This window comes from Oratosquilla oratoria, chromosome 6 (genome assembly GCF_046742065.1).
Source record: "Oratosquilla oratoria isolate Oo_2021 chromosome 6, ASM4674206v1, whole genome shotgun sequence".
Lineage (NCBI taxonomy): Eukaryota > Metazoa > Arthropoda > Malacostraca > Stomatopoda > Squillidae > Oratosquilla > Oratosquilla oratoria.
In genome coordinates, this window is record NC_134782.1 from 907,501 (window position 1) to 923,629 (window position 16,129).

At 38.8% G+C, this 16,129-nt stretch overlaps 1 protein-coding gene across 11 annotated transcripts in view; it reads left to right on the top strand.

Annotated features, from left to right (window-relative positions):
• Window positions 1-16,129, top strand: part of Crag (DENN domain-containing protein Crag) — a 150,026-nt gene that overhangs the window by 365 nt on the left and 133,532 nt on the right. For 9 of the 11 annotated variants that reach the window (XM_076186292.1, XM_076186296.1, XM_076186297.1 and 6 more), the window contains exons 2-4: window positions 9,532-9,708; window positions 10,284-10,410; window positions 12,286-12,402. In XM_076186292.1, the coding sequence (XP_076042407.1) occupies window positions 9,537-9,708; window positions 10,284-10,410; window positions 12,286-12,402 (416 nt within the window). In that variant the 5' untranslated portion in view covers window positions 9,532-9,536. Of the gene's footprint in view, window positions 481-4,382; window positions 4,488-9,531; window positions 9,709-10,283; window positions 10,411-12,285; window positions 12,403-16,129 lie in introns of all 11 variants that reach the window. The other 2 variants (XM_076186294.1, XM_076186293.1) reach the window with 2 other exon arrangements.

The window sequence follows — 16,129 nt, forward strand, 5'->3', positions numbered from 1 at the left end:
TTCAAGTGAAATTAGTACCATTATTGTAACAATTTGATAGTCCCTCCGAAAAAGATGTTGACGTGACGAAATAATTGGTGAATACAGATGACGTGCCCAGTGTTTATGTGCATTGGGCTTATTGGTGCACCATTCAACCTTGGATCAGTGCAGTGAAGTTTTTTTTCTGTCTTACATATTGCTATTGTACTTTGGAGAGTTTTGAGCTCCTTTTGGTGCCAGTCTGTCCTTCCATTGGTTAGAGTTGAACAACACTCAATGAAATGAGCTCAAGGTCTTCTGTAGTGCACATGAAAATTTCCTGATTTTAGTAAACATTCAAGCTCTAGATGGAAAAAGAAGGTTGAAATAATGTACAATGGATACTTGAAATTTAAGTAATACATTTAGTTCCTGGGGGTTATGTTGCATGATACAGCAAGGATAGAATGTGTCAAGTGTGTCAGTAAGCTTACTCTGCTGCCATTCATCTACAAAAGTGTAAGTATTTCTTTAAAAATGTACATGCATTAATTTGGACACAGATATGATAACATGGAATTTTTATGCTAACAATTCTTATTTTTCATATAGGGTAAATCTGTGAGGATACTAATACAATTTCTAGATTTTGAAAGGTATACGTCTTATCTATAAATAAATTTCACCAATTCACATGTCTTTATGAGAAACAGTGCTGATTTCTGATCATTAAAAGGACTTTTCAGTATTTTTATAGAAATTTTGAATAATCCATAATGTGTATGTTCCTTTTTACATTGATATGATGAATGAAATTATTAAGGCTTAGCATGGAAAGCTACCTTGGTAGAGGATGGAAAGTAGATACCAAGTTGCAAAACTCTTTACCTAGAGCTCACAGTATTTTGTTCTGTCAAATACCAAATGATTCCATTTACCAAACAAGTACTTCACATCCTGTGAGGAATAGAAACAAACTCAAAGATCCTGTTTAGAAAGAGCATACATATCTGATTTCTTTTTTTCTTTTTTTGTGACTAATGCCAAATGGTTTTAGATACCTATAGGTAATCCCATAACCAAAGATGGGTCACATGGAAATAGTTTTTACTAATTTTGTTCAGGATGATCAGTTGGGATTTCATTTTATTGGAGTTTGTCCTATAAGTAAGATTATTGTATTATATACTATCAAGAATGGTACCACAGTACTGTGGAGTGCAGTCTCTGCAGTCATTTTGTGCTCCCTCCCCTTCCTGTCTTACTAGTAGCAAAATAGACTACCAACAATTCCATGTTTCTCTATTCAAACTAAGGTTATTTGAACATTATGTGATACTATAGGTTAATAATTATTTTGTTGTGTTAAGCACAGATTTGGGAGAGCAAATTGTGTTGCCAGATGGTAGTGCACATCCAAGTTAGTGTCTCAGGGATAAGTCTTACTTTACTTTACTTTTGTGTGTTTATTCACGACTCCTCCTGCTCTGTCTTTCCGACACTCTGGGAGTTGCACCTTATATCATCATTCTGGTAATTAATCATACTTTATAAAATATAAAACTCACTAATTTGCATGTCTTGAGTGTAACAATCACTAAATAGGTACAGTTTCAATTTCTTCTTCAAAGTATCACCATTATTACTTTCCTTTATCTCTGGGAAGTCGATTAAATAGCCTTGGGGCAGATAAAGGGGTTAATGGATATAAATGCCTGCCACAAACATTTAGATACTCAGTAAATAGTGGTGGAGGGGGGGTGTACTAGTATTGAGTATATTAATGGGAAAAAAATATAAGTAACATTGATTAGAATAGGTGCTGTTAAGTTGATGAAGTGATTTCATGTTCATAGTGATTCATAAGGATGAGGCAAGAACATTCTCCTCTGTCATTGTACTTTTGGTTTCTAGCAAACATCAGCCAACTCAAGATTATATTAATCAGCCTTAAGCACTTGACCTGAATGTGTTGAAAATATCAGTAAACCTGTGAAAATCTAGTGGCCTCATTAATGTATTTGTTCTGGAAAAAATCAGACAGTTATGTTGAATTTAGATACAACCTAGTACCTGAATGAGTATTACTTGGTACAAAAAAACATGAATTTGTCTGTAAGGCACCAATATATTCCTGAATTCCAAAGTTTTCCTTTAACCTTGTGATAACCTTAGCTGTAAATGAAAATTGTATAATCATTGTCAAAGTGGCTTGAGAACCATCATTTTCAATCATCTAACCTGTAGGTGACCAAAAGACTCCAGTACAACTTAGAATGTGATTTTGATTTGCTCCCCTCACCCCTCCTGTTCTGAACACAGCAAAATGAATTACCAACAGTATACTGTATTGAGACTAAGGTAATTTGAATATTTGGTGGTCAAATAGATTAATGGTAATTTATTTTGCCATTATTAATAGCAGTGATAGGGGTTTCTCATGGCTAGGACTGTGACTCTCAAGTACTTCTGCACCATCATGCTACTCTACTTGTGTTACACAATGTTAAATCCCATTAACATTTCACTAGTGCTCTTATGACAAAAATGTGCATTTAGATACCTCTATGAAGATAGATGAATTACTAAAACTAAGACTAATATACATGTATTAGGTTAGGCAATGATCTTTGGCAAAGATCATGTAGTCCAATGAAACCAATGGCTGGATCAATTAGTTCACTATGCTCAATGATTGGCCCCATGAAACAGCACATCCTAATGTGTTTGATGAAATTATGATGACATGAATAAATGACATGCACCATTATTGATTTTATTGAAAATAAGCTGTATGTTATTATCTCCTTGTAACTTGATACATGGATGTATTTTGTATTGTCATTTCTAAAGAAGATTAATGATGAGGATATTTCTTCTTTTGTAATAAAAGCCTTATGGGGATCAAGTCTTCACATCCTCTTTTTATTTTTTTATTTTTCATCATACACTAAAGATTACTTTGAAGGGAAATGAAATATTTTATATAGTACTGTATTGTTCTTCAACTTGTAATTTTTTTTAAATTTCTACTTGTTTTCACTTGCTAGGTCAGAAGTATATATATTTTGACCTTGAATTGCTCGCCTTCTTCAAGAAGCATATTGCATATTTGTAAACTAAAAAAAAAATGGCACAATTGGAAGTGGCTGATTTCTCACTTGACTTTGTAGGTTACTCAAACATTTGCGTCCATTGATATCCACGCCATTACAAAAAATATAGGTAAAAGTTAAAACTGTATGCATATTTGTGAAACATGGTTTTCTTTCATAATTATACTTTAGAATAAGACATGATAGTATAAGCTGTTTGTCATGGGAGAGGGTGAGATGTATGTTGTAAGAGAGATTTCATGTGAATTACAAGAAACCCAGGGTCCAAGGAAACCTAATACAGCTACGGGGTTGGCTTGTATGTCACTCATTATCTATAATTATGTGTGTGATCTCCTTTTTTATATTATTTTTATGATTTGGCGAACATATTCTTCATTCTATTCCACAACTATAATATTTATTTTTATCTAATACACCAATGATTCTTTACTCTATTTTCATTACCTCTTTCTTTACATTTTATTGTTCCATGACCTTTTTTTCCACAAATTTTGTTTTTTGTTAGAATCATCATCCACCCATTTTCAAATTCAATTGAGACCCTTACCTCCATCTGGAGGTGAGGGTTTAGAGAAGCATTTCTCAACCTTTTTACCCTTGTGTAACCTTTGAAATAAATTGCATGTCTCAAGGAACCCTTGCGCATATCTTTCTCATTTTATTTTCATCATAATAATAGGTTAGATAGGATGACATCCATATTATATTATTACAATAACCAAGAATATGTCGTGCATGTTTAATTATATTATGTATATGAAATTAAATAAAAAATCAAAAGTGCATTAGCTTATCTCACTTGTTCTCACAGAACCCTTAGGGACCTTTTGCAGAACCTTAGGTTGAGAAATGCTGGTCTAGAGTATTTGTTCTCTTTTTTTCATATAACTAGAGCTCAGAACTTATGACTACTTTCCTCATATTATACACAAGTGACATAGAAACTCCTGCACTAATACAAAACAGACATCAGTGAAAAGTTTCTTCCCAGAGAGATCATTGGGAGGACCAGAGAACTGTTGCCAGCCATTGCAAGGCTGTGGGTTTCCATTCAGTAAAACTTGTGGCAGCAATTGTTATTATCACACTTTGTTCTTGAAGTTATCTTACTTAATGATAATTGTTGCTTTGAATTTCACTGAAAACACACAACCTTTTAGTGAATGACAACAGCCCTTTGGTCCACTGGGGAAGAGATTTTTTTATTTATGTCATCGCTGTATTAGTGAGCGACTTTCTATGCCGCTGGCTTGGTAAGGGGAAGGAAGTAGTTGACAGTTATCTGTTTGCCTCATGTTAAAGGTGGAGGAAATGCAGTCAAATTTGTTGGAGAGAGACCTTGGGCCCAATCCAAAGACTGTGTGTCAGCCATCTTACACGACCACCACAAGCAGATACTCAACATTGGTACCTATCTTTTACAGTCTTTAGTTTATCATATGCACTTTAAAGCTGTCAAATAAACTTCTGGTTCTGTATTAGTCAAATCCATTGTCAATTCTTCTTCTTCTTCTTCTTCTTCTTCTTCTTCTTCTTCTTCTTCTTCTTCTTCTTCTTCTTCTTCTTCTTCTTCTTCTTCTTCTTCTTCTTCTTCTTCTTCTTCTTCTTCTTCTTCTTCTTCTTCTTCTTCTTCTTCTTCTTCTTCTTCTTCTTCTTCTTCTTCTTCTTCTTCTTCTTCTTCTTCTTCTTCTTCTTCTTCTTCTTCTTCTTCTTCTTCTTCTTCTTCTTCTTCTTCTTCTTCTTCTTCTTCTTCTTCTTCTTCTTCTTCTTCTTCAAGATATTTGTTAACCACAATGGCATACCGAGTGCCCAAGCCACAACAAAGAAGGGGGATATAGAACACATCAGACATTTGGTATGCCAAAAGACAGAGGACAGTATCAACCATTTAATATTTCAGTATGAAATATAATCAAACATACAACATAAGTTAACAAAACAATAATAATATTAATCCTAACACACAATAGGAATAAAAGGGGAATGAGATATGTAGAATGTTTGAGAATGGGTAAGACTGAAACCTGGCACGTCGAGTCGTCGGTTGTCCAAGCAATGATTACTTTTAATCCAGAGGGGCGAAGCTGGCAGCTAGCTAGAAGCGAGTCTTTTGAGTGTGGGGAATGTCTAGCTTTATATAGGGGAACTAGGCTGATGTCTTGGCCAGTGATTGACTGAGGGCAGTCATTCAGACATAACTGCTGAACTACCGCTTGGCTGTGGAGCGACCGAAGTGGGGGGTGGAGGAGGAGGCTGACTGCTCGTTTCTTCGGAGTAGGATGGCAGTGTAGTAGGAAGGGTGTCATTTAGGTGAATGGATACTTTGATACCCGGATGGGGTACCGTGTCACCTGGCTAGGGGTAATATCGTGACATCTTCTCCTTCTTAAAGAGAGGTAGAGAGGAAAAGTTTAAGTGTGCTTGAGATGAAATGTATGAGAAGTATGGTAGGGGTTACTAGGTTGGATAGAGTGAGAAATAAGGAGATGAGGAGGAGAGGGGGAGTGGATAAGGAGATGGCAGGTAGGGCTGATGAAAAAATATTGTAATTGTTTGGAGACATGGAAAAAAATGAGTGATGGAATATTAGTAAAAGAAGTGTGGAAGGCAGAGGTGGAGGGAGTGAACTTGAGGGGACAACCAAGGATGAGATTGATGGGGTGAAGAGGGTATTGAGCAAGAGGGGAATGTCTGTTGAGCAAGGAAGGGAGAAGGCAGGAGATAGTGATGAGTGGAGAGTGACTGTGTAGAGATGATACTGTTATGCAAGGAAGGGAGGGGTGACAGATGGAGGGATAGTGGATACTTGTGTGTGAATGATATTTTGACACAGTCCAAAGAGATTTCTCCCCATCTCTTTTTCTGCATGAGGGGATGGGGGAGGGGAGATCAATTAAGTGAAGTGACCTTGCTGTGGATATACTATATCTTGCTATATTGATTCTGACCCAAGGCAGTGGGTGAGATACAGGGATAACTTATCATCCATGAGGAGCTAAGATGAGAGGGAGGAAAGAGTGATGGATGGGAGTGGGTATGTGCCTTTGACTTGGCTACCTTCCTTATAAGGGAGGCAAAGCTCTTGGTGTATAAATAGATTATTATTATTAATATTATTGTTATTATTATTCAGTGCAGGCATGACTTTCCTTGTCTTGTTTATGTCAGCCACAAGTATTAATCATGCATCTTTGCCATCCTTGTCTTGGGTTATGGATCCAGAGTTTCAGTTTCACTCTCTGGCCATTTTTATCAACTCTTGACACTGCCATCAACCTTTCTAGTCCATCCTTCATTCCCACTTAATCCAATTTCCCAGATATTTCATATTTGACCATATGTATGTCAGGCTCTGTGGTTTCCTAATTCTGCAGTTACACTGGGTGATAGACGTGTAGGTTAAATTTAGGGGTCTTGTATAAAATTGTATGTCAGTCATTTTTATGTGCTATTCTGTGGGGAGGGTTTTTGTTTCTGAAAAAATCTTGGAGTTGTTTTAGAGCAGCTTGTTATTTTTCTTAAAGTTTTCTTTTGTGCTATGTATAGGTTTTCTTGTTTGTATTCTTTATTGTAGGGAACCAGGCTGTGAATGTATATTTTAATGTGAATCTTAGGATTTTGTTGTTGTTGTTGAGATATCCAAGGATCCAATTTATCCTGCTACACACAAAATCACTAAAACACTTTTTAGTATCCAAACTTAATGCATATAATACAGATAATTGTAATTTTAAACTACACTTACATGTATTTATGTGTTACTTCTATGCTCAGTCATCAAAAATAACTTCTGGAATCTCAGGTGTAGTGATGGGAATTGTTGTTGCCAAGTTCTGTATACTCTTTGCTTGAGAGATGCCAGGCATGGTGGTCCTGGAGCTGCTTTTGCTTGAAGGTGCGTCTGACACAATACTGAGACTGGCTGAAGAGGTGGATGTAACTGACTCCTTAGACTGTGTATGTTGCCTCTTCCATGATGGGGGGGACAGTGGTTTGAAAAACGAGGAGACTTTTTGTTGAACCTGCTTTGCATCCTGCATCTTGAGAATCTTCATCCTCATTATGCACAGCCCCTTATAGTGTTCAGCCAAGGACTCTCCAATATTATCAATGAGTCTGAGGCAGGTTAAAATTGCTTTAGCTCAGCTGCCAGAGATGGATCCCAGTGTGCATCTTTTGCCTCTTCTTTACCTTTTTCTTCCTCCTCCGGTTCATTCTGCAAACTGCCAGCTATCTTCTTGTCAGTCATGCAATGGTAACAGGCATATTAAAGTCCTCTTGCACCCAGTCTACCAGCTCCTCCTGCTCGGTTTCACCCTGTCCAGCTTGATGCATCATGTCTATCCTTGATGTTTCAATCCCCTCAAAATCATCTTTGCCTGCTTCTGGAGTTTTAGGGGTCTTTAGTAGCTTGCACCAGCCATATCTGAGAGTTGCCAGGGGCACCTTCTTCCAAGCTGCAGCCCAGTTGAACATCACATCTTTCACTGCATAAGCCTTGAAATTTTCTTGTGTTTTCTTGGCCCTGCCGTCAATATAGCCTGGCTCATCCATCCCATCCTCAACCACAAGGCACTGCTCAAGGAACATGTTCCTGTATTGCCTTTTGGCACTCTCAATGATGCCTTGATCCATGGGCTGGATCATCGAGGTAGTGTTGGGAAGGAGGAACAATGTCTTTATGAAGCCATCCTTACTACACAGTCTGGATGCTGATGGGTGAAATGGGGCATTATCACTTCATCAGATTTTATTCCATATTTCGCTTGGTGGTTCCTCACAACCAGGTCAAAGTGCTGGTGAAACCATTCTTCAACAATGTCCTGGCTGTACCAGGCTGAAGGAGCCCCATAATACTCCACTGGCAGCCTGTTCACAGTGTCCTTGAGGGCGCAAGGCTTTTTGCTCTTGTTGACAATCACAGGTCTGAGACGATGTGTGCCATCTGCATTTCCACGTCCCAAAATTTATTGCTGCTCCTTCACCACATTGTGTCCAGGAGTGCTAGAAATTTCCTTGAAGAGCATGCCAGAATAGCACAATCTCATCAGCATTGTGCACCTGAAACTCATGTAGTCCTTCCTTCACCATCAACTCATGCAATTTTGCAACAGAAGGGTCCACAGTACTAGCATGAGCGCTCTGTAGCTTGCCTGTGATTGCGCAGTTCCCCAAGCCATGGTGCCTCCTGAATCACCACAGCTAGCCATCACTGCACCTAAAATCTTGGATCCCAAGGTGGTTTGCTAAGCATTGTGCAGCATTTTTAATGTCCAGGCCTCTCACAGGAAGCCCCTCAGCATGCTGCTGCATGTACAATTTATGAAATGCCTCGTCTAAGTTGTCATTGTGGAGTTTTCGTGAGTGAAACACTTCCTGTGCCTTTCCAGTCCTTGGCCTGCAAAATATCATGGAGAGTCTATCTTTTAAGGTCAAATTGGGTCATGAGATCCTCCCTCTTGGTGCCTTTTTCATACAACTCGATCACCTTCAATTTCTCACTCATGCTGAGACTTTTCCTCTTTCCTTTTCCGTATGATGTAGAAGGCACAGCACTAGCCTTGGAAGCCATCACAAAGTACAAATAGGGCAGTGAATAACACAAGTGAGGATCAGCCAAATGACCATACATCCAGTTGGTAGAGCAATACAGTGTAAATTGACCAAGGAGCAAGGTGCCTCAGCATGGGTGGTTAGTTTGATGGGAAACTATACCAGATGCCCGCCACATATATCACTGCCATCCAATTTAGATAAAAATAATCTGGTGGCTATGTAGAGTCCAATTTATCTAGTATCTGACTAACACATATCCAATTTATAGAGGGTTTACTGTAGTTGTATTTCTGAGAAAATATATTTATTTTTTTTTCTCAGTAAGGTTTCTTGTGTGGGAAGTGAAGTCAAGCATGCCTCAGATGTGAGGTCCATTATTGTAGGGATTTTTAGTTTTTAGATATATAATAAACAGTTACTTAAGATTTATGATTGTGAAAAGTTATCAGTCACTTTAAATCATTGCACTAGTTTATTTGATATCTTCATCATCCAAGGGGTTGAAATGACCATTTATTACCATATTCCATATAGGTTTGTATGAATTGTATTTAGAAAAGGTTCAAGAATGGAACACTGATATGTCCTAATTGTATCTCCATTTTGAGGCTGTTCCATTCAAAACATATTTACAATTTTTCTTTTTATTATTATTATTGTTATAATTCTTCTTTTTATTATCATTTTGCACTTAGCCGTGAATTATTTTTGCTAGTGTTTTGAAGCCTCAGGTCTTCCCACATGGTTGTCCATATATAAATGGATGTAGGTCTTGGTAAACTTTGGAATTAAAGATATCTTAACAAAATATCAGTCATTTAAGAAATAAGAGAGGTTATTAGTAGATAAAGGTTTGCTATAATATATATATATTTTTTTCCATTACCTAATGCAGAGAGGATGGAGGAGCGGAGGGTTGCAGATTACTTTGTGGTAGCAGGGTTACCTGACAACCCTGAAACACTAGGGGAGTTTACCTGTGATGGAGCTGTGTTAAAGGCATCACATAACCAGCCACCCATCACAGACATCGCTGTCATCAACCGCTCTCTAGGCGAGGTGGTGCCTGATGGTGAGTATTCTCATGAGCTCTTCTGTTGTAGTGATAGGGCTTTTTTTTTAATCTGTAAAAGGCAAAGGAGAATTTTTCTGATGAATGAAGTCATTCTGTAGTAGCCAAATTCTATACCCCACCAAACTCACCCAGAAATTAACCCAGAAATGAAGTTCTTCCCAAGACCAGCAAATGTAGTGCTGATATGCCTGCATTCAGGTCACCACCCCACACTTAAACAATACCTACATAGAATCAGCCTTATAATAGACACCAGTTGCCCAAGAAACAACCACTGCATGGAAGACATAGCACCATATACTACACTAACCTTCACTCAGTTGAAACAGTAGCACAGGATCTCTTCACTGAATACAAGCTGACCTGATGATTGGCCTGATTCCTAGAGCTGTGGGTCTCCTGTAAGAGAGAACTAGGGCAACATATGGATTGTTTTATTATTCATTTTTCTTTATTTTTCTTATGCAAGCTATGAATACTTTGAAATCACACCATCCTGTCAAGTGGCTTATTATGAATCCCATTAACTTTGTAAAGAATTATTCATTATTCTTTTTTTTTCCCCTTTGCAGGCTATGAATGCATTGAAATCACACCATCTGGTCAAGCGGCCAATCTTAACCATGGTGCCCTTCGTGCTTATGAGGTCTTTCTCTGTTTCCAACGAGGTCGGGATAAGGCACCCCTGGTCGACATTGGGTGAGTTTTGGTCAAGTGTTTGGTCAGTATGTGAGTGTATCTCATCATTTTATTTATGTCCACCATACCCTCCCAAACTCTTCAACCAGCTGGTTCAGTCTATTCTCCAACTCAACTACAAATGCAGTGTCATTGGCAAATGATACCTGGCTCATCTCGCACTTTCCTCAAGTCTTGATTGCTCCAAACCTCTGCCTAGCACCCTTGTGATTACCTCCTTCACTACCATGTCAGCCCTTCTAAGTTACTATAAGAGGCAGGATAATCATAGGTAAATGTCTAGGATGTAACACTGCACTCCATATTATACAGCATATTATGAAAGACTGCACTGTACATGATCATTTACACCAACACCACAATACACACTAAGGGATTTGTGAGAAAACCCAATTCCAGCCATAGCATTCCTCATGGAGATATGACTGCTTGGTTAGACAGTCTAGGGAATGATAACAATAACAACAACACAACAACCATGGTGACATTACACAACCTTGGCTTAACTCAAGCTTAGCTACTTACATAGAAAATTTTGACCACTCAACAGACTTATCTATATCCCATACATAAGAACATAAGAACATAAGAAATAAAGGAGACTGCAAAAGACCATAAGGCCTACACTAGGCAGCTCCGTATCCATCACCACCTGTCATCCCCATCCATAAAGTTGTCTAATCGTTTTTTAAAACAACTGATAGTATCAGCGCTTACTACGTGGTTACTAAGTTTATTCCATTCATCGACCACCCTATTTGTAAACCAATTCTTGCCTATTTCCTTCTTAAATCTAAATTTGTCCAGTTTATACCCATTACTGCGAGTCCTGCCCTGTTGTTTTATTATGATGACCTTGTTTGCATCACCCTTGTTATAGCCTTTGATCCACTTGAACACTTCTATTAGATCACCCCGCACTCTGCGTCTTTCCAGAGAGTGTAAGTGTAGGTGCCTAAGCCTCTCTTCGTAAGGCAAATTTCCGAGTCCTTGTATCTGCAATACACCCCATAATGTCTCTCTGTCATCTGCCATACACCTCCAAATTCATAAAAGGCCAAAAGACATGTTTATTTCACCCTTTACCAAAAACTTTTCACATATCTGCCTTACTACAATATTTTTTATCCATACACTCTTCCTTTTGTAATCCCACGCTACTTTTACCCTGTTATTTCCTCTGTTCCCCTCCTAATTCTTTCAATGAACACTACCATACATTTAACTGACAATGCTTAACAGACTGTGATCCCTCTAAACATACTACTGTACATTCATATTTGACTTCTTTTCTCTTGGATAGTGGCAAACATTAAATCTCACTAGCCACTCCACTATAACTACTTCCATTGTCAGACATTCCTCATGACAGCCATCTAATCCAGGTGTCTTACCAGCTTTCATTGCTTTCACTACGGTTTGTATATTCTTTTCTAATCAATTTGTGAAACATCTATCCCATGCTATATCTGCTCTCACCATACATTTTGCTTCTACCCTCTTTCTTCTGTACCTCTCAAGCACTTCCCAATTTCTTCTTTGGAACTAATCGCCTTAAGCTTGTTCCTTTTCTTCCATAACCTCTTTGTTCCACTATTCACTGTCTATTCTCTCCCTTCCTCCTCATCACACATACTATCTTAGAGTACTTTAGCACTTCTTCCTTGAAACATTCCCATTAATCCTCTACTCCAGTTTCTCTTTTATCCTTCACTACGTCCCATGCTTTTTACGTATAAAAAAGCACCTCTTGCGAGGAATTGTGAATAATTCAAAAGAAGCTATCTTCCTTGTAAAGGAGATTAAGGTATTTGTATATGTATTTTTACAGTGTTATTATGGTTAATATTCTAGCCTTAATATTTTTTCTTTCAGAGTGCTCTATGAGGGAAAAGAAAGGGTTCTGGCTGATTCACAGATTGTTGAATTTACCTTGGCAGGCAGAAGTGCCAATGTCAATCAATCTGGTCAGACCACTTTTATGACTTATAGGTAAGTATTTCATCTCCTACAAAATTTTTGTTTCTGCCAATGAAGGTTTTGTCATCACCAATGTCTCTGTGTTTGCTTCTCTGTCAACAAAATATGCTTAGGCACAGTATTGTTGTTAACCTCTTCAATACAAAGATACTAACAAAAATGAGGCTTTAAAAAGAGGTCCTTCCCTTCCTATAGCTTTCTCACATATCTGTCTTACGCTATCTTTCCTTCCCTTATTCTGCCCATCTTCCCCTCACTGCCATCTCTTCCATTATCAACTCTCCATCTGTACCTTTTACCTTTTCTTCCCTACTTGATTCGCCTCCTCTTCCTCTCTTAATTTCTTTCACAGATTGGTTACAAAAGAGGACGGGGGAGTCATATGAGACGTACAAAGAAAAGAAAAGAGAAGTAAAGCAAAAGGTAAAGAAGGCAAAGAGGAGAGCAGATGTGAAATGGGGTAGGAGTATGACAGAAAATTTTGAAAGTAACAAAAAGATGTTTTGGAAAGAAATTAAAAAGAGGTAAATGAACAAATTAAAGTGGTGACTGAAAAGTTGGAGATAGTAAAAGAGAGACAGATCTTCAACAAATTAAAAACCAATGGAAATTAGATCAGGAGAATCAAAAAATATCATTTAAAGAAGTTGTCCAACAACAAGTACAAGAAAATGTGAAAGAAACATTAAAGTACATATATACTGTGGGAGGTATTGCAGATATATGGGACAGGAAGAAAGCTGTTTAGAGCAGTCATGAGTTTTTACAAGAGTAGTAAAGCTTGTGTTAGGATTACAAATGGAGAGAGTGAGTGGTTTGAGGTAAAGTTGGGACTTCATCGGGGATGTGTTATGTCACTCCGTCTGTTCAATTTATACATGGATGGGGTGGTACGAGAGGTAATTGCAAGGGTAGTGGGTCGGGGATTGGAGGTGGTTAAAGAAAATGGAGAAAAGTAGGAGATAAGCCAGTTGTTGTTTGCTGATGACACTGCACTTGTGGCAGGATCAGAGGAGGGATTGAGGAAGTTAGTGACAGAGTTTGGGAAGGTGTGCAAAAGAAGGAAGTTGAAGATAAATGTGGGTAAAAGTAAGGTGATGAGATGTACAAGGGGAAAAAGTGGCAGCAGCCTAGAAATGAGTATTAAGGGAGAGAGACTGGAGGAAGTGGATAGTTTTAGATACTTGGGTGTGAATGTGGCAGGAAAGGGAGGAGTGGGGGTGGAGGTAGAATGTAGATTGAGAGAAGTGAGTAAATACCTTGGGGGATTAAAAAGTGTAATGAGAAATAGACATTTGGGAATGGATGCTAAGAGGAGACTGTATGAAGGAGTGATTGTGCCGACAGCACTGTATGGGGCAGAAATATGGAACATAAGAGAGGAAGAGAGAAGGAGTTTGAATGAGATGAAATGCCTGAGAAGTATGATAGGGATTATTAGGCTGGATAGAGTGAGAAATGAGGTAAGGAGGAGAACTGGGGGTGGAAAGGGAGTTGGGAGATAGGGTTGATGAAGGAGTATTAGGATGGTTTGGACACATGGAAAGAATGAGTGAAAAAAGATTAGTAAAAGAGGTGTGGAAGGCAGAGGTGGAAGAAGTGAACGTGAGGGGGCGACCTAGGATGAGATTGATGGATGGGGAAAAAGGGGTATTGGGAAAGAGGGGAATGTCTGTTGAGGAAGGACTGGAGAGGATTGAAGATAGGGGTGAATGGAGAAAGGTTGGGTATGGATGATGCTGTGAGGCATGAGGGGGAATGGGTGGGGGATGGGGGGTGAGGGAGTATGTACGAGAAATAAATTGACACAGCCCGAAGGGATTTCTCCCTGTCTTCTCCTTTTCTGCATGAGGGGACAGAGAGGGGGTAGCCGAATTAATGAAGTGGCCTTGCTGTGGATGTGCTTTGTCTTGTGACACTGCTTCTTACCCAGGACAGTGGAGAAGATGCAGGGATGCATCCAGGAGGTGCCAAGATAAGAGGGAGGGAAGAGGATAGAGGGGAGTGGAGTATGTAGGGGATGAAATGGGTGGGAGTGGTTTCTATGCCTTTGTCTTTAGGCTACCTCCTGTGTAAGGGGAAAAAGAGCCTTTGGTATATGTATGTATGTAGACTACTTTTCTTAATCTTAGTCAACAGTAAATGACACCTAAACTGTTCACTAAAACATAGTTTTATACTGGGAGTCCATAGTGTCACTGCATACTCTATTCTTGGTCTTATCAGTGTGACTAGTATTTTCTTTACCATTTCCTCATCCAAGTAATTAAAAGCCACCTTTATTGATCTTAACAAATTGTAGGTTTCTCTGACTATTTTGTTTATCTGTCTGTCTGGAGACATGTCATTGGTGATGATTACTCCTAGGTCCTTTTCAGAACCAATTTTCTTTACTTCCTTTGCACTGATTTTATATTGTCCTGATATTCTTTTTTATTTTTTCCAAACTCCATTATACAGTGATACCTTGAGATACAAAATTAATTCACTCCGTGACCACTGTCACATGTCAAAAAAATTGCATCTCAAAACAATTATTCCCTTTTAAAAAATTATCTGATATTCCCCCACCCTCTCCCCTTAGAACATGTACATCCTTAACTCTTCCTACCATACTCCTGGTTATCGCTATATAGTCCATTAACACTATCTGCCACCCTTCCATCCACCACCCTCCCCCATGTGTACTTATGCTTGACTTTCTTCCTAAAAACTGTATTTGCTATCATCAACTCTCTTCTCAAGACACACCTCCACCATCAACTCCACTACAATTTTTTCCTGGAACTCCATATTTCCCAATCACATTGTTGGTTTATTTCCTACCCTAGCATTAAGGTCTCCCAATACAACTACATTGATATTTCTCCCTAATCCCTCTATGCACTCATTTAAATCCATCCAAAAAGACTCCCTTTCCTCTACACTCTTCTCACTACCAGGCCCATATGCACATACAAAAACCCACATCTCCCTTGCCAGTTTCACCTTCATCCACATTAACATTGAAGAAACCTCCTTCCACTCCACTACACACTTACCTATCTCTTCACTTGCTAGTATAGCCACCCCTTCTCTCCCTCATCCTCTCTTCACTGCTGAGAACCTCCAACTACACTTCCAAACTCACACTCACCCCTCCCTTTCAACTTAGTTTCACTCAGTACCAACACATCCATCTTCTCACAAACATACTGCCTATCTCTTCCCTTTTACTCTCATCTGTACCACATTCACACACATTAAAAGACCCAAACCTTAGGGTACTGGTTGGAAAACTCCTAGACCCTTTTATGCCTTTATTTTTTTTAGGAATGTCCCCTTTGGGGCTACATGTAGCAGGATTCCTAGTCCTATCCCCCGTCCCATTTTTTGTTGCCTCATACCACTCAAGTGGGGAGACTTGGTGGCAGCATTCTTTTCTCCCACCATAGGATAGGCAAAAAAAGGAAATGAATATTCAGAGAAATGGTACAGGACAGTAACAAGGGGTTGGGGGACAGCATAATGGAGGGACAGTCGTAGTATAATAAAAGTGTCATCATTTCTCTATGAACAGAGTCTTACTCTGTCACAGACAAAATGATGTGTGGCTCTGGTCCATAGGGGCACCCCATATAGACCCTAAAGTATCAACTGCATGCTACTTTGCCACAATAACATGCAGCTAATACCCCAGATGGGGTAGTTTACATGAGAATTATTATTGATGCATCTCTCATATAATTACTAAGTTAGA